The 24,636-nt window shown below is 35.5% G+C and overlaps 1 protein-coding gene across 1 annotated transcript in view; it reads right to left on the bottom strand.

Annotated features, from left to right (window-relative positions):
• LOC6034355 (ejaculatory bulb-specific protein 3) overlaps positions 1-24,368 on the bottom strand; it is a 28,128-nt gene extending 3,760 nt beyond the window's left edge. The window contains exons 1-2 of the mRNA XM_001844622.2: positions 24,271-24,368; positions 4,006-4,275 (exon numbers count right to left, since the gene is read on the bottom strand). Of these exons, the coding sequence (XP_001844674.2) occupies positions 4,006-4,207 (202 nt within the window). The 5' untranslated portion in view covers positions 4,208-4,275; positions 24,271-24,368. The remainder of the gene's footprint in view (positions 1-4,005; positions 4,276-24,270) is intronic.
• Positions 24,369-24,636: the final 268 nt, after the last annotated feature.

Below are 24,636 nucleotides of genomic sequence, written 5' to 3'. Positions count from 1 at the left end.
GATGCAAATAAAAGGGTATTGGAAAAGCTTTTAAGGAAAATAGTATAAAATTTCAAATATCTAGCCTGACATTTGAAAAGGTCGTATGAAAACTAAAAATGCTGTTTTGAAGGTCCCGGGAACAAAGAGCCTATTTATGAAAATATTTTTACCGGATTCCTTGGAAAATTTTACATTACATATAAAAAAAGGTGAAGTTATGTTATCAATATTCCGAGATACGAATTTTTGAAAATAAAAACTGGGATTTTCGACGCACCACACGTAAAAAAAGGAAAGTGGCGAAAACGGGAGAAACCGACATTTTTCACTATAACTGCGCTAACTTTGATATTAAAGCAATAACCTACACATGTTTGTGTATTTTCGTAATCAAAAGACCCAACTTTTGGTACCCAAACATATGTAGGTCATCGTTTTGATTTCAAAGTTATCGCAATTTTAGTGAAAATAGCCGATTTTCTCCGTTTTCGTCATTTTTTGCACGTGGTGCGTTAAAAAACCGAGTTTTTATTTTCAAAAAATCGTATCTCGGAATATTGAAATCATAATTTCACCATTTCTTGATATGTTATGTAAAATTTTTCGATGAATCTGACACAAATATTTTCAGGCATAAGCTTTTTGGTCCCGAGACCTTCAAAACAGCATTTTAAGTTTTCATTCGACCTTTTTAAATGTAAGGCTAGCTATTTAAAACTTCTAACTATTTTTCCTTAAAAGCCTTGGAATTTAACTAATCTGAGAAAAAACAATTGCCAATTTCCGGAGAATTGAGAAAATAAAAAAATCCGCGGACAAATAGAAAAAAAGGGATTTAAAAATGCAATCAAATGCAACTTTTTGCCTTTCTTACTAAAGAAAGGTATAGGTTTAACTTTATGGCTAGACGTCATTTTCATCTTCGTAAATAAGACGATACAGCATGAATATTAATCGGAAAAATCTTCAAAAAATCACACTGCATTGATTTTCGACGCTCTATCGATTCATCTTGACAGAACTCGTCTATCTCTAACCCTCGAATTTTGAGAAAATAAATTCCGTGGAGATCGAGTAATGTTCGTATGTGGTAAAATTTTGCCAAATTTTGTGTCGCGTCGTTCTCAGCTCCCCTGAATCCGATTTTGATTCTTCTGAATGCAGATGAAAGCTAGTGTGCTGAACCTGGGCGAGTTGCCGCTCAAATTTCGAAATATCCATCTGTTTTCGGATGTGGACAGACTTTTCAACAAAATACACAGTTTTCAAATGAAAATATGGTCAAAATTTTTCATTTTCATATCTTTTATTTATCTCAAAAATTGCATTTTTCGAGCTCTACAACCTCCCAAATTTTCATCCAGATTCATAATATGGTTCTAGAGTCAGAGCCGTTTGATTAACCTACCATAAGAAAAAAAATCCCTAAAAAAAGGTAAAAGCCCACCTGGTGACCTTCGCCAACATTTTTTATTTCTGATTTTATTCGAAATTTCTTACTACATTCATAGTACAGACCATGAGTGAGCATCTGAAACAAATTTGTCAAGTTGAGCTTCAAGTTGAGTTGTCAAGTTGAGTTGTCAAGTTGAGTTGTCAAGTTGAGTTGTCAAGTTGAGTTGTCAAGTTGAGTTGTCAAGTTGAGTTGTCAAGTTGAGTTGTCAAGTTGAGTTGTCAAGTTGAGTTGTCAAGTTGAGTTGTCAAGTTGAGTTGTCAAGTTGAGTTGTCAAGTTGAGTTGTCAAGTTGAGTTGTCAAGTTGAGTTGTCAAGTTGAGTTGTCAAGTTGAGTTGTCAAGTTGAGTTGTCAAGTTGAGTTGTCAAGTTGAGTTGTCAAGTTGAGTTGTCAAGTTGAGTTGTCAAGTTGAGTTGTCAAGTTGAGTTGTCAAGTTGAGCTTCGAATACTGGCGCGAGAATGCTGGCGCATATATTTTGTGGCTCGACTTATACTCATTTGTAGTAGCTTGTCTACCGATGTTTCCTTCAACATGTAAGATATCGTAGCTTTTCGGTTTCTTTTGCTCTGTCCGTTTTTACATAACTGTCCAATGTTTATGCAAGAATTTGTGACTTATGACATTCATCCCGCTACAAACAATTTGTTTCCCGTGTGCTCCCAATATCGCCTTTAAGTAGACTTCATTTTGTTGTGATTTCGTAAGTTTATTTAACAGAGTTCATAGGATTCCAATAGGAACTTTCGAAGCTTCTAAGCTTTATATCGTTTTCAATGTTTTCAATGCTCGCGACGCTAATGGCTATCTACCTAAGGTATTGCGATTGAGTGTGTAGTGGTGCGGTTGTAAAAATATCTATCTCTGACTCTCTCACTTTCGTAGACGCTGAATGGCAAGCTTCCCACTGTGAGATTAACTCGGTTTTGCTTTGCGCCTGCTTTGTTCGGTTTTTGGGCTCGTACCAAAAATAGAAAACCAAAACCGCAGTGTGCGTCGTCACTAGCGCATGGGAAGCTTGCTATGCTTGCGTTTGTCATAAACGCTTGTTTGAATAAGAATTTGTACGATTAAAAATATTCTTTTGGTGAAAAGTGCGTTTTCAATTTCTTTAGAAAAACACATCATTAATAATACCTTGCTTTCATCATAAGATTTTTTATATTAAGTTGATGTTATGAATTGAAAGAATTTATATTCTTTAGTAAGAAAGGCTCTATCTCACCCCTGGTGTGATTAAATCAGGTTTTTAAACAATAATGTTGTATCTACAAATCTCTTGTTCTATCAAGTTTTATGTTTAAAAGCTTAAGCTATAAATTGTAATTTAAATTATAAACTGTAAGTACTTATGACAAGATTTAATTGCAACAACTCCCAAAAACGATTTAATTATGCGTGTTTTCTTGGCAAGCCAAATATGTTAAAAGTATGTGATTTAATGATTGATAATATATTTCACTGTTTCACTGTCACGTTTCTCAAGTTTCTTTGATAAATGATTTTTTAAATCTACCTTCAAAACTAGTGAAAATATTCAAATTTGGTTGTGAATTAAATGTTTAATTTGACAAAAACATGATAGTTGATAATGTTTTAAAGCTGAAGGTCAGTAAGGATACTCTCTGAAAATATTGCATGGAGAGAACTTAGTACGTGCTGCTTGAAAAGTCAATGAACCAGTTGCAAATTTGGTGATTCATTGTCATGATTTTTCAAAAAAGCAACATTATCTAGAGATCTGTCCGCATCTTTTGCTGTTTAGATATCGAAAATCCGTCCACAGGGAGCCGAGATATAGCTATTCAAAGTTGGAGTTCCACATTTTCCTCGAGCATGGGAGTTTAGGTGTTAAGTAAAGATAAACGTGAAAACTTTCAAATTATTTCAGGAATTTGATGTAAAAAAGGTTGTTTTAGCCGTAGATGGCGATTATTCAAGGGCTGAATTAAAAATCACATCGAGAATTACCTATGTTATTATTTCGATAGCTTTTGAAGAGTTAACTTATAATTTTCTTGCACTTGCTATGAATAATTAAATTATCCTCTAAATATTTTTGAAAGTTGGAGACAACATCCACCCTAGCAAAGCACACAATCTGCTAACAAATTTCACATTAAAAATTCCGCACACGTGGCACCAGCTAATGGGATTAAAAGTCATCTTGTTCGGACGATTCCCGAAAAAAGAAGCTTTATGATCACATACCCACACAAGCACGCCCTTCTACGTACACACAAAAGAGGGGGTGCGCTTCAAGTTCGCTCTGCCTTCATTCCTCGCACAGAATGCCCGAGGAACTTAATTGCGAGCGTATTGTGTTTCATATCTCTGCAGAAATAATGGTCGCATATCATATTTTTTTTTATTTCGCAAAAGTCACATCCCCCGAAATGTTTTATGAAACGCACAAATAAACAGAAATAATAATTCTTTGAAAAAAAGCATCAAATAATAGGACATTTTTCAAAAGCCTTAAAATCTGATTTATAATTTAATAAAAAGGAACAAACATTCCAAAAAATTTGCCAAAGTATTTTCAATGTGTATTGGCAACAAAACTACTCACTTTTGAGCTCGCGGCCCTCCTGGGTGCACGGTCCCTTGTCCAGCAGACACCGGATGTAGTTGCTGAGGATGCGGTCGTTGCTGAGCACCTGGTCCACGTTGATGTTGTCGAACTTGTCGGTGTACTGGCGGGGCTGCTGGGCTACCGTGGTGGCCACCAGCAGGGTTGCCAGGCAGAGCACGGTCAGCACCAGGGATTTCATGTCTTTTGTGTTTCTGTTTGTTTTGGTTGAAAGTGGTTGGAGTTGGAGATTTGAGTTCTCTGAACCTGGAAATGGACAGCGAAACGAAATTGTATTAGCGAGAACCGGACGTGATTGAGGAACTGCGGAAATGTACGTGATGGTATTACAGTTGGTAGTTCAGGGTGGATTGTTGTTGAATTATCCTCTTTTGACCTAGATTGGCAACACTGATGTTGTAAATTTTCATTTTGATAGTGTATTTTGATCCAAAGTCAAAACATAGCAAAAAAAAGTGGCTCTGTTGTTGTTTAACTTGATTGAACATTTAAGTAAAATTTTATCACGATTTCATGGATTATATTTACAATGCCGCCAAATTCAACCTTCAAAATTCCGATAAAATCAGCCACCAGAATTTCATAATCCCCAATTCAGCTGATTTCGGCTGAAAATTCTGCCAAATCAGATTTTCCCACCCTTCCCAAACTCGAGAGTCTGCACTGAAACACCATCGAGGGGCCATAATCGAGATATTATAATGGCACCGGGTGGAAATACGTCGAGCAAGATTATAATGAGCAGGGATAACGTTAATTGACGTTTCGAAGGGGGGGGGATTGCAAGGGGTAACTTTTGAACTTGAGTTGTGGAGCAATTTCTGCATGATTACATTAACCCTTCAGTCATGGATTTAATTAAACTTTAGATTTAATTTTGTTTTTAGATAAAAAAAAGACGACTTTTAAAGTTTCTTGATTTTCAGCAGGGTTAAACCAGAAACTGCCATCTGAAAATTGCACTTTTCGAGGTTGTAATTCCTCTCAAACAAAAAAGTGCGCCATCGTATTAAATATAATGTGCTACACGAGCTGTTACTTGTTACCGCATTCACTACCGAGTGCCCTTATTCTGAATGGGCAAAATACTTCCCCGAGAAAGCGAGAGAGATTGTCTGAATATGAGAAAGCAAGGTGAGCTGAAAGCACTATTCATTGTGTGAATGTTTTCTGCGCAAAAGGTTTGTGGGTGGCTGGGTTGAGCGGTTGCGAGGATGTGTGTCTGGTAGAATTCCCAGGATAACTATTTATGCTGAGTTGTGCTCGGGTTTTTGAAGCTTGACTGTGCATTTTGCGACACGGAGAGCTCGGGAAAGGTATGTTGAATTAGTTTTGCCGGGTTAGGAATTTAAATTGCTTCTGGATTGTAAACTATTTAATTTGATTTTGTTTTGCATGTTTTAGTAGACATTTTTTGAACCTTACTTATTTTTATCTTGTTCTAGGAAATAATTTATTCAATAATTTTATCGTTATTAAAGTAAAGAAAAAAATATTTAGATGTTGAAGGAAGATTTTTTTTTGGAAATAAAACTGTAAATTTAAAAACAAACATGATGTACTCTTTTTTTTAAATAGGTAAACAAATAGGTGCGCGACATTTCGACTAGAGCCGTTTCACTGAATGAAACTTTTTGCCGACGGTCGTTTAACCGAATGAAAAAAATATGATAGTTAACGAACAGTGAAGAACAATTCAGATGTTAAAAAAATATTTAAAAAAAATATCTTATTTTATTATTAAGTCTTGCATTCTTTTCAACATGACCAATTCCTTCAACATGAATTTTCTTCTGTAATTCTGTAGTTTTTGCATTCTTCCAAAAATAGCCATTTCTTTTGACAATTTTAGATGTTTTTTTCCATTTCATAGAGTTTTGTCATTTTTTTTCAAATCTGTATTTTTCACCTTCTTTCGAACGTGACCTGTTCTTTGATCTATTTATAAGATGAATTATTCAATTTTGGGAGCTTTTTCATTTTTTCGACATCTTTCAAAATAAATTGATTTTTCACCAAAAAATGATTGCTTTAGTTGTTTGCAATCTTTAAAACATGACTAGTTTTTTTAACAGTTTGAAAGATGATTTTTTTCATTTTTGAAAGCTTTGGCTTTATTTTCAAAAAAAATCGTTCAAAAATGTGTTGGTTTTTAAAATCTTCTAAAACATGCCTACATAGCAACACTTTTCAAAATAAATGCTGAAAAGTTGAACTTTTCAGCACTTGTTTCGAATTGTAAAAATGTTTTTAATTCAAATGATTTATTGACAAAATACATGAACATTGGACTTATAACTTCACTCAATGGGTGTTTTTTTCTGAAATGCAAAAAATGTTGTACTAGTTGCAAAACTTGATTTTTACAGCACTCGTCGTATTTATCCAACTCGGTGAACTTTTTGCAGCTTGTTGCATAATCTACTATTTTATGAGTTTATGCATTTTTTTAAACATGAAAATTTCTGGGAATGATGTTTTTAATTATTTGGCATGAGTAGCTCCCTAGAAAAAAAATAGCTTCAAAATATTGTAACAATATTGTTTGAGTTTTTGCATTCTTTAAAACATGAACAGTTCTTGACAAACATTTAGAAAGATTTTTTATTTGGAATTTTTTTTATGGAACTGGAAAAAGGAAGAATCGACCATTATAAAATGAGTGATATTTTCATTCATTTCTGTGAGGATTTGTTTTGTATACAAAAAAAAACGAAGGGCTGCTCAAACTCCATGCAAAAAAATGATGTTACATTCAGGCAAAAATAAATACAACAATACAATACAATTTCTTTGATTTTTTATGCAAAAAAATCGGCTAAATGTCTATTAGGCGAAACGTACCTTCTGGTGAAATGGCTTTCGGCGAAATGTACCAGATTCAAACAAATACCTCCTAAGCAAGTCTAAAAGCTTGATGACTTGGCAAACCTATCTCAATGACCACTTAAGTGATATTCATATTCATGTGGGTAACTCTCTAAAAAATCACACGAAAATTTAAAAACATGTCATTTTAAGGGAAATCGAATGTACTTTTCGAATCTACATTAGCCCAGAAGGGTATTTTTTTCATTTAGAACAAAATTATTCATTTCAAAATTTCGTATTTTTTCTAACCTTGCAGGGTTTTCAGGGCTGTTTCATGAAAATTGTGCACTTTCAATAGTTGTATTACTTTAAAGTTTTGTAAGTCTTAAGACAGTAAAAAAATATCTGTTCATTTTTCCCGGGAGTTTCAAATCAACAAAATCCCGGGAGCCAGATCTCCGGATAGATCCAGACAACTTTTTTATCAAAATATTTGAGATCCGGCCTCTAAAATGTGTACAAATGACACTATTGGTGCTCATAACTTTTGATAGGGTTATCAGATCTTCAATGTTTTGGGCTCATTAGAAAGGTCTTTCAAATACCTTTCTAAAAATGTATGATCAGACGTGTTTGCTTACAAAAACCACCCTTTCAAACTTTAGCCAGAATCGTTTTTTAGCATAACTTTTGAAGTACTTATCAAAACTTCATAACATTAACTAGGGTCTTGTGGGACCCCAAGACGGATCGAATGAGACCAAAATGGTCCAAAACGGTGCAGCCAGTCCGGAGATAATCGAGTGCATATTTTTAGGTATACGTGAAGGTAGGTCTACGAGGTCGAATTAAGACGTTCATTTTTCGAGTAATTTTATAGCCTTTCCTCAGTAAGGTGAGGAAGGCAAAACCTATGTTCTACAATGTTGTAGAGCAGCGATTCTCAACGGGGGTACCGGGCCTACTTGATTTACATGGCAGGGGGTACCGGCCTAGAACAAGGTTGAGAATAGCTGTTGTAGAGCAGACAATTCCAACACAAGGGGTTTGCTTGTAACCATCACGATTTTACACAAAAAAAAATATTTGAAATTTGACAAAAATCCACGAATATTCTTCAATACTTGCAAAATAAGCAAACAAAATATTTGCATAACAAGTCAAAATGTTTGAAGATCTGGCAACCCTTTCAAGTTATATTAACTTATGTGAAATTTATGTATTTTTTGAAGACAGGTAATATTTTTAGTCATACTGGTCATGCCTGTAACATATCACCCTACACCATTTTGCTGGAGAACTCCAACCTTGGTGAGTTCTCCTACTAAAACGATAACATTTCCATGCTCCCCAAGAACAATGCCATGATTGTGGGGCATGGATTACAAACAATACGTCGTAACCATCAATCGGGTCCGGATATCGACCTGGGAGCCATATATCAGTCCAGTTACGCTGTATGGAATCAGCTGGGGCAGTGGTCACGTGCCATGGGCCACACCTTAACCAGGCAGTGCCAAGGTCAGACCACACCTCACCGAACTCTACACGTTTGTTATTGTTTGTCTTCGGTTTCCAATAATAAAAACCCCACACTCCACTCGTCAAAGTCGATGGCTCGAATCCCTCCACTAAGGACATCCGTTGGATTTCCCCGAGGGTGTGTTCAAGGATATTGTTTTTCTTTCTTGGCATTATTTGTTGTTCCGGGAATGGGGACGACTTGCTGAAACCACCCACCACTGCCTTGTACGTGGATGGATTAGGTTGGCCTAGAGGAAACGTTGCTCCAACAGAAGCGTTTCGTTTCCTAGAAGAAGTAGCTTCTATTTACAAGACTGCAGAAAGAAAGAAAAAAACGAATAGCTCCAATCGATTGCTCAACGCAATCCGATCAACGTCCTCCCTCGGCCCCTCGGTCTGATTTGATGGTCTATCGAACCCTGGTGAGTCCTCCAATTCATCAAGAGTTCGGTTATACCCGGTCTACTTGAAGGCACGTACCATGGACGCGCTTCTTGGCGGGGCGACATCGGACCGGGTCCGGAATACTGATGAGGTTGTTTTGTTGCTGGCTGGCTGGCTGTGCTCACCGAACATTCGTCAAATTTTGGAATTGGATCGCCAATGATGAATGTGGCGATGCTAACGAGAATTTCGATTCTTTCTTTTGGAGGGGGAGCAAATGGTTGTTATCCTGTGCTAAGGATACGGATAAGGAGAGGGATTTACGAGGCAAATGGAATTGACAAGGCACTTAAGGTTAGAGTGACTTATGGGGGCAATGATAGAACAGGATTGGATTAATCACATTGGATTTGGTGAATTCTCGTAGTATTTGTGTGAAAACATAAATATTTGTGGAGATTCTTCTAATGAGTCTTTAATGCATCGTGCAAAATCGTTGAAAAAAACACATATGAGTATTTTACTAGCTACCGAGAAATGTCAAGAAGAAGTAAAATATTTCGTAACTGCTCCATTACTCCATTACTAAATCGAGTAACCCAAAAGGGCAAGTACAAAGACAAGTCATTAATTTTTTTAAGAACTTGCTTTTGCAAACTATCTTTAATCTTTATTGTTGAAAACAAATAACAACAACGGATAGTTATCTAATTGATATTGACTTACCACATCCACCAGTGCTGTTTTCCTAGCCTTAAACTGTTAACCATAATTCGACGTCGTCGTGCTATCTTGTCGCACCCGCCATTTCGACGTTCCGAGAAAAACGCGTTTTAATGTTTGACCTTGAATAAACAAAAACGAAAGCACGCAATGTAAACAATAACAAACACGTTTTGTTTCACTGACCATTCTGTGCATTGTCCCGAAGTTTGGTTGAAGTTGGTTGCTGGAGTACCGAGTTATAATTACAAATGTTTACGGTAGTCTAACTTGTACGTGCGTCAAACGCATCCTGACCTGAAATCCCTTTGCCCTTTGTCGCACTTACATCAATTTTCAGGGAGTGACAAGATAGCACGACAAGATTGAAACTACTTTCATATGAAAAGTGACAAAAAACTTCGGAGCTTTTTTGGTTTTCATTGAATATCTCAGGACTGAAATCGAATTTTGGGGATCTGTGAAGGTCAAAAGATGAGGTATTGTGAGCTGCACAAAATGGCGTTCTTAACTCAATTTGGCCCAAAATGCACGTACGACAAGTTAGCACGACGGCGACGAATTGTTTCCACCAATATTGTTCCAAACCTACACCAAACAGCTAAGGGCTAGTAAACATGTGTTAAAATCATAAACTCTCCAATCCAGAAAACTTTATCTATCCCTCCAGAGTGCAGTCTGGAGCACATGTGTCGTTCAGCAAACAGGCCAATAACACTCCTCCCACACTATTTCCTCCCCACCCCTTTTAAGCCTCAGGATATTAGTTTGGCAAAATTGCACTGGGACACTGCCGAAAACAAACTTTGCCCCAAGCAAGGAAGTCTCAAAGCTCCGACACATGTTCTAAATCTCGCCGGTTGATAACAGCTTTTTGGGGACACTGTCAGTTAAGAACGGGCGCAAAAGTTTCAAAGTGGCATTGTTGTTGTTTTGTGCAAGGGGGGCGGATGTGGGAAATTTGCATACATTAATGTCAACTCTGTCCTTCGGGGATACGAGCGCGATGATGTCGCACGTGCCTTGCCTTGTCAGGTGCCTGCTAATTGAAGGTAGATCTCCTTAAGTGGCCCTGTAGTGTGGCGGGCAGATATTAGCATGCGCACAATTAATCGGTGTCTCTTTGTCGAGCTCTCAATGACAATTAAGCTACCTTGTATGGAAATCCTTGAGTTTGATTGGATTTTTTTGCATAGCTTAGTCTTGTCAATTATAGACGAAATTATTGTTTCAATAATTTTGTTGAACTTTTTCATATTTATTCAGTACAAATAAACTGTTATCAGCCACGTGTAACTCCGGAATGTATGGCTCCAATTGTACTCGAAATAGCAAAATAAAGTTCAACTATTCTGACAATGGCATTCAGTGATTCACTCCATCAACAAAAGTGCCACACTTAACAAGCTCCCACACCATCAACGATTGTTTGCACGCACACAGAAACGCATCGCATTTTAACAACCCCCGAGACAAAACAAAGTTCACACCACCTTGGGAACTGGAAAACCCAACGCCTCGGTGCATCCGCTGAAAGCAAACGCCACTCATCAACAACAGCAACACTTGAGTGACCATATCGGGGGCTGGTGGTGGCGACCACGGGGCGGAAACACACACGTGGACTCTGGCGTGGTGTCACGGTCAGGGTGTTTCACGAGTGCGTTTTGTTTTTTTTTTTTGCGTAATTAGTTGCAGCTCATAGTGATGAAAGGTCAGGAAATTTAAGGCAGGTGGCCATTATTGCAAATTGTTTTTTTTTATGTTAATCGCCGCGAGTCGATTTTGGCAGAGAGCCTGGAGCTTATTAGAGAACGGTCATCTCAAACCAAAAGTACCAATCGAAGCACGAGAACTGTCAAATGGAGGTACCAATCGGGCATAAGACAAAGGATTTTGCTCGATTGGTACACCATATTCTTGATTTACACAACGAAATGGGGGTGTTTAAATCGAGAATCGTTTAAAAAAAGAATGTCCATGACTTTAATTGAGAATATGACTTAAATTAAGAATCTTTGTGATTTCGTAATTTGTTGGAAAATTTCCAAAATGTATCAATTGTATTTTGTTTAGTAATGTTATTTAAACATTTTAGCATGGTTTTGGAAACCTGGGATGTTCTAGTCCATCCGAAACTTTCGGAAGTTTTGTGCAACAGGCTAACCGAAGAAACAAGTCGAAGCTTCAAAATTTTGACAACGGATCCTACCCAGACAGCTTCAGTGAGTGCGGTAGGCTACAGTGCATTGTTGTAACAACTTATTGGGATGATGTGGGTCATCCAAGGACTCCCTGGAGTCAAGACCGGTGCGTGTACCGCCGTAACAAGCAAGAGGTCGACGGATTTTGACCCCGGAACATACCCGCATAGCTTCAGTAAGTATGGTAGACTACTTTGATGATGTGTTGAGATGTCCTGGGTCAGTCAATAGAACCGGTAACAAGCCTCCCTGGAGTCAGATGATCTGGGTCATGGCTAAGAGGTCGACGGTTTTTGACCCCAGGACATACCCGCATAGCTTCATTGAGTACTTTACTGATGTGTTGGGATGTCCTGGGTCATCCAAGGACTCCCTGGAGTTAAGATCTGTGGGTCTACCGCCGTAACGAGCAAGATGTCGACGGATTTTGACCCTGGGACTTGCCAGCATAGCTTCAGTGAGTATGATAGACTACTTTGCGGTTGTGTTGAGATGTTCTGGGTCATCCAAGGACTGACTAAATTCTTCAAATATATCTATTCATAGTTTTCAATGATTTTTTTTTAAATATTATGCAAAGCCGTGTACAAATATTTGAATTTTTATTTCTTACAACATGAAATATTTCATTTAAGAGTACACGCCTAAGAATTTGCCCAATAAATCAAAATATCTATTTCTTAGCCCAATTTTTAAAATATTGAAGCAAAAAGTTCCACAAAGTATGTTATTAATCATTACAGATGTGTTAAGCAGGCTTGGCCGAATGGATAAACTGTTTTTTTTTTCATTTTTCGAGACGAGATTTGTCTGACCACGCCTTCCGTCGGACGGGGAAGTAAATGTTGGCCCCGGTCTAACCTAAAACGTTAGGTCGTTAGCTCAGTCCAGGTGTAGGAGTCGTCTCCCTGGGTCCTGTCTCGGTGAAGTCGCTGATAAGGCAGTTGGACTAACAATCCAAAGGTTGTCAGTTTGAATCCCCAGGTGGATGGAAGCTTAGGTGTAAAAAGAGGTTTGCAATTGCCTCAACAATCAAGCCTTTTGACACCTAGTTTCGAGTAGGAATCTCGCAATCGAGAACGCCAAGGCAATGCTGTATAGCGAATAATGTGATTTTTTTTTGTATGACTCAATTTCAACCCCAGACTCAATGTTATCACTGATTACTGTATACAATGTATTATAAATAGTTCGCAATCAATTTTACATTTTTTTTCATGAAAAATTCTAATTTTTAGCTATAACTGTTTTATTGCTCTCTGATTTTTTGAAAAAAAAATCAAGAGGAAGGGGACATACACATGAAATAAAATTAGCATTGGCCTTCTTAAATGTTTTACTTTTGGTTTGGCGTAAAGACAGTGGCATTCTCTAAGTTTTCAAATAAGCAGATTTTAATAATACTTAAAAAAAACGTTAACATAGAGATATGCTCAAATAAATGAAACATCATTAAAAACATGCAAAAAAAGGTTAAACTTTGAAAGGCTAAAAATTTAATTGGTACAAAAAAAATGTAAAACGAGGATATTTAACAGAAACTGATGAAAACAACATATTTTTTTGGACACAAAATCTGTCGTCATTCCCAGATGTAATATTACCATTATTTTTTTCCTTAAGGATAATATGGGAAATAACGGATAGGCTTGCATAATTTGAACAGCAAGAAACCTTTAGGTATGTTTTTGAAGCTTTGCCACACAGTTTACAATATCGAGCAATTCCAGCTCAAATCAGGTTTTTTTCTGGTACTTTTGTACCCGACCCTCTCCGATCTCAATGAAACTTTGTAGACATGTTATCCTAGGCCTATATAAGTCATTTTTGTGTATATGGAGCCAATAGTACTCGAGAATAACATTTGAGAAGGTCGTAAGGTATTTTGAATATTTTAGTATTTTGCAATTTGAAAATTACTTTATCTCGAAGCCGTTGCATCGTATCAAAAAGTGGTCAAAGACAAACTTGTAGGAAATTGGACGGGCTTTCTGATAAAAATACACGCCACTTTTATGTCATTGTTCAATTTTTAAGTTTAAAGTTAAATTTGAAGGTGATGTCACGATTTTTTTTCGCTCAAAATTTTTGAGGAAATACCCTAAGATGTTACCAAAAGACTGACGAAAAATGCAGGATGGTATGTCTCTCCTAAAAAAATACAAAAATCATTTACTAAAACTGTTTTTTTTTTTAAAGTGGTCTACACGTCAAAATTTTTAAAAACCGATAGTGGGAATCGATTCCCCAGAAAATTTTACATAAAAGTCTCCATATTGACCATTGTCCTTTGTCCAATCCTTGGGAAGATACAGCGGTTTTAAAAATAAAAATGTTGAAAAAACGGGATTTTTGGTTCTTTTTGGCATTTTCTATATGACAAACTTAGTTTTTCAGTCTCGTAAATATTTTTACCGGAAAGCTCGTCCAATTTCCCATAAGTTTGCCTTCGACAGCATTTCAGTTGGATGTAAGGGCTTACAGATATAAGCTTAATTACATTGCTTATAACTGAAAATAGAATATTTTTTTCAGTGTGGTAGAAACCAGGATAGTAAATTTGATTACGTAAATATAAAAACGATATAAATCAAAAAGCTGTCAAAGGCAAACTTATGGGAAATTGGACGAGCTTTCCGGTAAAAATATTTACGAGACTGAAAAACTAAGTTTGTCATATAGAAAATGCCAAAAAGAACCAAAAATCCCGTTTTTTCAACATTTTTATTTTTAAAACCGCTGTATCTTCCCAAGGATTGGACATAGGACAATGTTCAATATGGAGACTTTTATGTAAAATTGTCTGGAGAATCGATTCCCACTATCGGTTTTTAAAAATTTTGACGTTTAGACCACTTTTCAAAAAAACCAGTTTTAGTAAATGATTTTTGTATTTTTTTAGGAGAGACATAACATCCTGCATTTTTCGTCAGCCTTTTAGTAACATTTTAGGCTATTTCCTCAAAAATTTTGAACGAAAAAAAATCGTGACATCACCTTCAAATTTAAGTTTTAGACTTCAGCCCGTCCAATGTCCTACAAGTTTGTCTTTGACCACTTTTTGATACGACGCATAATCGAAATTTCACGCAATAAATTAATAACTTCTCGGGAACATTTTTGGGAATTTTGGTGTCTTCTGCAAAGTTGCTCCTATCAATGGTACGCATCTTTTGGTGCTAATTTTTAGTTCCAAACTCCACCGCATAGGTGGCGCTGGAATCTAACTTTTTACAAGAGAGTCGTAGAGCTTTGGTTTCTTCAACAAAGTTGTGTAATTTTTTATTCTGAGCAACTTTGTAGAACATTTCAAAATTCCCAAAAATATTGGTAAAAAGTTACAGCACTTTAGAAAAAAATATCCATGAAAAAATCGTTTTTTCTACTAGAATCATCTCAAAACGTATTGATTTATTATTTCAATCATGATAGTTGGTGGAAAATAAACATTGAAGAAGTTTCTGCCATATCTCAAAAAGTTTTGATGTCTTATTCTACAAATTATGGTAAAAATCATTGAAAATATGGCAATTTTGGAAACAACGGTACTACACGGAAAAAAATCAATTCTCAAAACCGTGAATTAAATTCACGAATGCGAGAACCACGAAGGAATATGTTCACGTTTATAGTGCAAATGCACCATACTCATGAATAAATTCCTTCGTGGTTCTCACATTCGTGAACTTAATTCACGATTACGAGAATTGTTTTTTTTCTGTGTAAAAAAGGCGCAAATATGCGCAAACTTTTTCAAATAGGTTTGAAAGAACAGGTTTTTCTAAATAAGAGGCAGCAAAAGGATTTGCTCGGAACTGCTCGGAGAAGTTTTGCCGAGCATATTGCGAAGAAAAAAAAATGCTTTAACATTCCAACGTCCAAGGCCCAACAAAAGTTGGAACGGTAACTTCAACTCAATGGTTCTCGGGCATAACTCAACCAATCAAGATGATTCTTCTTTCCAGCGATTTGTTAGGATGTCTAGATGTTTCTAGAACTTTGCAGAACTTAATTTGATCAAATCTGGAATTTTTGCGATCAAAAACATCGTTCCAACTTTTTTTTTTCACTTGTAAAAAAAATCGCCGAAAATTTCGCGGAGGCAGTCGTTTTAAAAAAGGTGGAACGATGTTTTCGGTCGCAGAAATTACAGATTTCAAATAAATTTCTGCATTTTAGGATCATCTAGACATTCTTACAAATCACTGGAAACAAGAATCATCCCGATTGGTTGAGTAATGTCCGAGAACCAGCGAGTTGAAGTTGCCGCACGGTGTGTTTTTTAGAACAAACTAATGATAAAAAATTCGGTAAGTCTGATATTTGGCACCGTGAAAGCAGGGCTCTTTCCCGACATTCTGCGGGGTATACCGAAAAATTTCGTCGGGGGGTCTAGAGCAACTTTTTTTAAGATTATTTTTAGATTTTATGCATATATGGGATATTTGTTCATGTTGATATCACTCAAATTTCTTATGAATATGCCTTGGGAACTCTAACCAACTATATTTGACCTACACCAAAAAAAATCGAACCAAATTTACTAGATTTCTAGAATTCTTTGAAATTACCCCAAAATCCAAGCTGGAAACCCCGATACGACCGAAAGTAAATTTCATTTTTGTATAATTTGTCATGAAATTACCCATTGGGTTCCGAAATTTATTTTTTCAATCCTCTGCCACATCACACCATTACATTTAAAATCATTTTAGAATCAATCACATTGTAGAAAACATTTATCTGAACAAGTTCCAGAAAAAAGTATCAGTGTTGGTTCAATATAAGCAGACATATGTCCAATTTCCTGAAATAAATAGGGTCTTTCTCCAAAATTTCTTAATTCAATTACCTTTCACATGATGGGCACTGTCTATGGAGTTTTGTAATGAATGCTAAAGAATAAAATTCATGAATTTCGTCAAAACTTGTTATAATTTTTATGTTTCAAAAAAATATTATCATCTTAAAATATACCTTAGTAGGCAGTGCCCATCATTTGAAAGGTAATTAAATTAAAACGACTGCCTCCGCGAAATTTTCGGCGATTTTTTTTACACGTGAAAAAAAAAGTTGGAACGATGTTTTTGATCGCAAAAATTCCAGATTTGATCAAATTAAGTTCTGCAAAGTTCTAGAAACATCTAGACATCCTAACAAATCGCTGGAAAGAAGAATCATCTTGATTGGTTGAGTTATGCCCGAGAACCATTGAGTTGAAGTTACCGTTCCAACTTTTGTTGGGCCTTGGACGTTGGAATGTTAAAGCATTTTTTTTCTTCGCAATATGCTCGGCAAAACTTCTCCGAGCAGTTTCGAGCAAATCCTTTTGCTGCCTCTTATTCAGAAAAACCTGTTCTTTCAAACCTATTTGAAAAAGTTTGCGCATATTTGCGCCTTTTTTAGTACCGTTGTTTCCAAAATTACCATATTTTCAATGATTTTTACCATAATTTGTAGAATAAGACATCAAAACTTTTTGAGATATGGCAGAAACTTCTTCAATGTTTATTTTCCACCAACTATCATGATTGAAATAATAAATCAATACGTTTTGAGATGATTCTAGTACAAAAAACGATTTTTTCATGGAAATTTTTTGCTAAAGTGCTGTAACTTTTTACCAATATTTTTGGAAATTTTGAAATGTTCTACAAAGTTGCTCAGAATAAAAAATTACACAACTTTGTTGAAGAAACCAAAGCTCTACGACTCTCTTGTAAAAAGTTAGATTCCAGCGCCACCTATGCGGTGGAGTTTGGAACTAAAAATTAGCACCAAAAGATGCGTACCATTGATAGGAGCAACTTTGCAGAAGACACCAAAATTCCCAAAAATGTTCCTGAGAAGTTATTAATTTATTGCGTGAAATTTCGATTATTCCCCTCTGTGCGACTTAACGGCTTCGAGATACAGTTATTTTTAAATTACAGAATACAAAAATATTTAAATACCTTACGCCCTTCTCAAATGTAATTCTCGAGTACTATTTGTTCCATATGCACAAAAATGACTTATATAGGCCTAGAATAACATGTCTACAAAGTTTCATTGAAATCGGAGAGGGTAGGGTACAAAAGTATCAGAAAAATTCCTGATTTGAGCTGGAATTGTTCTATCGTTGAATATTATATCTGAAAATGTTAACAAAAAATGTGTGATTTAACATCAGGAACTCGTTTTCAGTTTATGTTAAATTTATTTTCACACAAATATCAAGTAAAATTACACAAAAAAGAGGTATTATTTTTGCATCAAACTTTTGAACTATCTAAAATTTATTTTTTTCTACGAAGAACAAATTTAAAATTTTACACTTTAAACAATGTTCTACCAAAATTGCTATATTTTAGGGTTGCAATACTTTGGCATAATAAGTTTATTTCTAATGGTAAAAAATAAAAAGTTGATTGTCCGGTCATTTTTAAGATATTTTGCCAAGCTTGAATTTTTTCAATGAATCACTCTGATTTTGATTTTATTATATCAAAATTAAAAGTAAATTTCAACAATATTGTCCCTATGAGCTTTTATAGTTTAACCACCAATTAGATCGGGATTTAAATTTCCCGGAAACCGGAAAAACTCTCTTTAAAATCGCGAGTTCACTTAAGATCCCGAGATATTTTCAGAATGGTGTAAAAACCATTTTTAAATTTATTTATGATTTGTTTAAAGCTTGAAACCATATTATTAGTTGATTTCCATTAGAGAGCATACAGGGTTAGCGGTTGTCCACACTCCATACAAAAAATATTTGTTTTGTATGGAAATTGTCGACGGGGGGGTCTGAGCTTCCAAAAAAAGTGTCCACGTGGTTTATGGATAATCCCTTAGCTGTTGATAATCTTGAAGAGTTCGAACATGGTAAGCAAATTTAGCTTGAAAGCATTACATATAAAAAAAGCTTAGGATTTTAAACCAAACATGACAAGGAAAAAATAAAAATTGAAAAAACAAGCAAAAGTCTCAACATTTGAATGAAAAAAGTGTTTTTAAATGCATGTTACACTAGTTTGGAAGTTTAAAAAAAAACGTAAGATTTGACGAAATCAAAAATTTGAGCGATAAAACTTTTTGCGATACTAAACATCGAAAATTTTCAAAAATTCAAAGAATTTTTTAATTAATCTAAAAATGTCAAAAAATAATTCTAAACGCAGGGGAATGCATTAAAAATTTACTTCAGCAGTCCACACTTAAATTTTCATTGAAATTTTTAAGTTTTTTGAATTTTTTTTTTTTGCCCCCTGATTTTTCAGGCCAATTTTGAAGAAGGGGGGGGAGGTCGGTTGTCCAAATCATTAAATAAAATTTGTACCAGCCTAATCCGCATGAATAGGATGTAGTCCCGATGCTCTTTAGTTGACGGTAATGAAATATTGCTTGGCTTACTTGTTTTCAGCAACTTCCAACAAGTCTCCGGGCTCCAACCTCATTTTTGCGAGGGACATTCAGCAGGCCAACACATTTTTTTCTATAGTGCCATAATGACTTACCATCATCATTGTCCTTGCTTGACGCACACATTTTGCTGCATTCAGATACAAATACAAGCTAATTTGTTCACAAAACAAATGATCCTGTTTGCAAATCATGAATCGTGGAGTAGTAAAGCTGTACAAAATTACATTTTAACTCGCAATGTGACAACTAAGCACGATGGTGACGAAACATAATTACAGAGTCACTCACATGTTAAGGAAGCCTCATTGCGCCCCGGGCAGACGGTAATAACAAAATTCATGCCATTTCAATAACAAATACTGTTAAAATAAAAAAAAATCCCGAGCAGACGGAAATAACTTGGGAAGGTCAGTTTTTGATATTGTGAGAAGATCGAAATATGTTATTGGGATGATCGGATTAGTTGTTAAAATAACAAAAATCAATAACAAAGATTTGTTCGAAGAATAACTTAAACTGTTATTATGTTGTTATTGCAATAACAAACCAATAACACAGAAGGAATCATGAAGGAATAACAAGATTTGTTATTTTGTGCGGAGAGGTGGAGCAGCATAATAACAAAAATGTTATTGAGCTGGTATGTCTCCATAACAAAAAAGTTATTGTTTTGGTTTATTTGTAATTTGCATATAAACCTGCAGTTGCCATAACTCCTCTGTACTAGTCAGGGCTGCAGAGTCGGGTACCTCCAAGCGACTTTGAATCCATACTTTGAAGACAACTCCGACTCTGGATGCACGATATGACGTCAACGACGACTTCAGCTCTCCAGAAATACCCGACTTCACAGATTCCGACGTTAAGTAAAAGTTACTGAAAATTTGCTGAATCCGATGCAGTCTCCGAGGTCTCACTCCAGCTCGAACTTCAACGTCAGCTCCGACTTCCTGGCTCTGTGAAAATAATAACAGTTTTTGTTATTCACACTTCAAAAATTCTCAATAAATAAGCCAATTCCGTTAGGGAATATAACAAAATTAAAAAAAAATGAACTCTCAAAAGTTAATTTTATCGGATTAATTTGAGCTTGAAACCCCATTTCATGGTGAAATAAATGACCCCGATGAAATTGGTCAAAATTATTTCATAGTTCTAGCCAATTTTAGTAAAATCCCTTAGGTAGTATATCAAATAATTAAAAAAAATCAACTTTCAAAATTTCAACTTTTTAGAATAATTTTAGCATTAGGACCCCATTTCATGGCCAAAATAATGACCCCGACGAAATTGGTCAAAATTATCCCATAGTTCCAGCCAATTTTAGCAAAGTCCCTTAGGGGGTATATCAAATAATTAAAAAAATCAACTTTCAAAATTTCAACTTTTTAGAATAATTTTAGCATAAGGACCCCATTTCATGGCCAAAATAATGACCCCGACGAAATTGGTCAAAATTATCCCATAGTTCTAGCCAATTTTAGCAAAGTCCCTTAGGGGGTATATCGAATAATAAAAAAATCAACTTTCAAAATTTCAACTTTTTAGAATAATTTTAGCAAAAGGACCCCATTTCATGGCCAAAATAATGACCACGTCAAAATTGGTCAAAATTATTCCATAGTTCTAACCAATTTAAGCAAAGTCTCTTAGGGGGTATATCAAATAATTAAAAAAATCAACTTTCAAAATTTCAACTTTTTAGAATAATTTTAGCAAAAGGACCCCATTTCATGGCCAAAATAATGACCCCGACAAAATTGGTCAAAATTATTCCATAGTTCTAACCAATTTAAGCAAAGTCTCTTAGGGGGTATATCAAACAATTAAAAAAATCAACTTTCAAAATTTCAACTTTTTAGAATAATTTTAGCATTAGGACCCCATTTCATGGCCAAAATAATGACCCCGACGAAATTGGTCAAAATTATCCCATAGTTCTAGCCAATTTTAGCAAAGTCCCTTAGGGGGTATATCAAACAATTAAAAAAATCAACTTTCAAAATTTCAACTTTTTAGAATAATTTTAGCAAAAGGACCCCATTTCATGGCCAAAATAATGACCACGGCAAAATTGGTCAAAATTATTCCATAGTTCTAACCAATTTAAGCAAAGTCTCTTAGGGGGTATATCAAATAATTAAAAAAATCAACTTTCAAAATTTCAACTTTTTAGAATAATTTTAGCAAAAGGACCCCATTTCATGGCCAAAATAATGACCACGTCAAAATTGGTCAAAATTATTCCATAGTTCTAACCAATTTAAGCAAAGTCTCTTAGGGGGTATATCAAATAATTAAAAAAATCAACTTTCAAAATTTCAACTTTTTAGAATAATTTTAGCAAAAGGACCCCATTTCATGGCCAAAATAATGACCCCGACAAAATTGGTCAAAATTATTCCATAGTTCTAACCAATTTAAGCAAAGTCTCTTAGGGGTATATCAAATAATTAAAAAATCAACTTTCAAAATTTCAACTTTTAGAATAATTTTAGCATTAGGACCCCATTTCATGGCCAAAATAATGACCCCGACGAAATTGGTCAAAATTATCCCATAGTTCCAGCCAATTTTAGCAAAGTCCCTTAGGGGGTATATCAAATAATTAAAAAAATCAACTTTCAAAATTTCAACTTTTTAGAATAATTTCAGCAAAAGAACCCCATTTCATGGCCAAAATAATGACGAAATTGGTCAAAATTATCCCATAGTTCTAGCCAATTTTAGCAAAGTCCCTTAGGAGGTATATCAAACAATTAAAAAAATCAACTTTCAAAATTTCAACTTTTTAGAATAATTTTAGCTTAACGGCCAAAATAATGACCCTGACGAAATTGGACAAAATTATCCCATAGATCTTAACATATTTAACAAAAGAAAAAATAATAACAGATTGTGTTATGGACACTTAGAAACTTTTCCATTTGTGCGATTTGTGGTAATTTTATTTCTAAGTCAGTATACCGAACGAATAACAAATTTTGTTATTAGGAGAGTTTTTGAAATGTATAACATTTCCTCTTATTAGCGTGTTATTAAACATTTTCAATATAATATCACTTCAATACCAAATTTTGTTATTTTATCAGAAACTGTTATTATTTTTTCTTCTTGAAGTTGAACTTCAGGATAAAATAATAACACTTTTTGTTATTTTAACAGGATTTGTTATTGAAATATTATTAATTTTGTTATTACCGTCTGCCCGGGATGTTATGGAATATTTTTGCAAAATCCATTTTTGCATAAGAGCCTAATAACAGTTTATGTTATCATAACCAAATTTGTTATTGGTTTGATATTGGTTGATAGTCAAAACAACTTGGGAATAACATTTTTTGTTATGGAAGAATAACTCCAACTGTTATTGGGATGATCGGATTAGTTGTTAAAATAACAAAAAAGAATAACAAAGATTTGTTCGAAGAATAACGCAAAATGTTATTAGTCTGTTCTTACAATAACAATCCAATAACAACAAAAAAAAATCATAACGGTGAATAACAAATCTTGTTATAAATAACATATAATGTTATTGGCCTAGTATTTTCAAATAACAAAAAATGTTATTCCCACGTTATTTCCGTCTGCTCGGGGTGGCATTTGTGTTTCAATTAACCCTTTTGACCGCGGTTTCCTGGGCATAGAAACAGTTTATAAAGTTTGAATAAAATTACATTTTACAACCCTCAAAATGTTACATAAGAATACAAAATTTTAAACGATTTAGATACTACATCAAAATTGATCAATGATATCTAAGCAGAACAAACTCTTAAATAGATTCAAAAGTTGAATAAAAATGAATCACACATGCACTAGTCAACAGATTTTGATAATGTAGGTAAATTTTCCACTTTCCTAATGCAAGTGCTTAATCACAAGTACAAGCTCTGATCGAGATACCAGCGCAACACACGATCAGCTGACTAACGTTGCTCTCCAAGGAAAAATAAAGTGACTGTGTGTATGAGAATTGGTTTTTCCCAATCTGGGTGAACTTGAAAAGTTGTTGAATGTTGTACAACTTCTAATTAACGCCGTAAACTGGCCGGCTGGTGATTGGCACTTGTTGTTGATGTTTGCGTGTTGATGAGAAATTTGCGATAGTGCGAGGGAAGATTCTCTGAGATATCTATAGGGGAAAACTTGAACTTTGATTCGGTATTGAACCGGGGGAAGAGGGTGGGAATGAGTGTTTATGTGTTCAGATTGCATGTTTAAAATGTTAAATGATCGGAAATTTTTCAATTTTTAAAAATAGCATTTCATTTTTAATCAAATTGGAAGAAGTGAAAGGGACAGTCAATTTTCTAAATAGATTTGAACTATTCAGAAAAAGTAGGGTTAGTCATATTCAGAAAATAGACTATTTATTTTATTTTATTTTTTCTTCAAACGATTACCAAGTAATGAAATAAAAATGACAACAACTTCTATATTGATAATCAATAAATCAACAAAAAAGGCCATTTCAATCATGTTTCTATTTAAAATCACGATCAATACTCCTTTCAGGTAGCCGAGAACTTTGCCAATAACCACAACTGATCGACGCAAATAACCCGCAACTTTTCATTTCTCACGCACCTTCCCTTGGAACAAATCGGGTGACCACATGGCATGACACCACGCGCCACCATGACCAAGACCGGTGCCAATTCCACAAAACCACCGTGAACACCGGCCTAGAGTAGCTGCATTGCATAAAGGCAACGCTTTTCCGTTCCTCACCGCAGCAACATGCAAAAAAAATCAAGTAAAAGTAAAATAAGGTAACTCAACACCTCTAATGGCGTTTGCATTGCTGGTTGGTGTTTTTATTGCATTAGCCTCACCACGTGCAGCACCACCGGTATTAAAGAAATTATGAAATCCATTAAGACTGCACAATTATATCATTGCCGGTTTGTCGGTTGGTGGTCACACTTTGAGCTCCGATGGCCTGCAGCAGGGTCTTTAAGTCCCCTGGAGGTAATCACTTCTGGGTTTTTACCAACCCTCATCGATGTGGTTGCACCTCAAGTCGTTCTAGTTTTGTTGCACTGAACCACTTCTAAACGTTTCAACTTTTTTTTCAGGTTTTTCCCACTTTCAAAAATGCACCCTCACACACCATCAGGTTCCACCAGTTTGGGTCAACTGCCAACAACATTCCGTTTTTAGATTCTGCCACTCCAAACTCACCTTAAGATCAGAAACGCACTGAACGAAAATCAAACTCACTTTCTGTTGAACTACCTGCCCTAGTAAAGCTCTAAACGAACACTAACCGAGCGACCTGAGCAACGCATTGGTTTTATAGCTTCCACCACTCCAAGCAGCTCGGAGCTGAGCCGGCTCCGATCAGCAGCCATGCTACCTGAATGTCTCCGCCGAGTGTTGCTGGTAGTGCAATACTTGGGCATGTTCGCGCAAATCGTCGGCGATTGGCGACACGGTGGTGTGGTGGCGGTCAAGTCGAAATTCTGACCAAGCGGACGCCACCACGAACCGACGCGCAATGCTGCGATCCGACAATGTCACTTTTATGTTTAAGGGTAGAGTGAGAGAT

The sequence above is a fragment of the Culex quinquefasciatus genome, chromosome 2, assembly GCF_015732765.1.
Source record: "Culex quinquefasciatus strain JHB chromosome 2, VPISU_Cqui_1.0_pri_paternal, whole genome shotgun sequence".
Classification (NCBI taxonomy): Eukaryota; Metazoa; Arthropoda; class Insecta; order Diptera; family Culicidae; genus Culex; species Culex quinquefasciatus.
The sequence above is the reverse complement of the archived record's forward strand: the minus strand, read 5'-3'. Positions and strand labels throughout refer to the sequence as shown.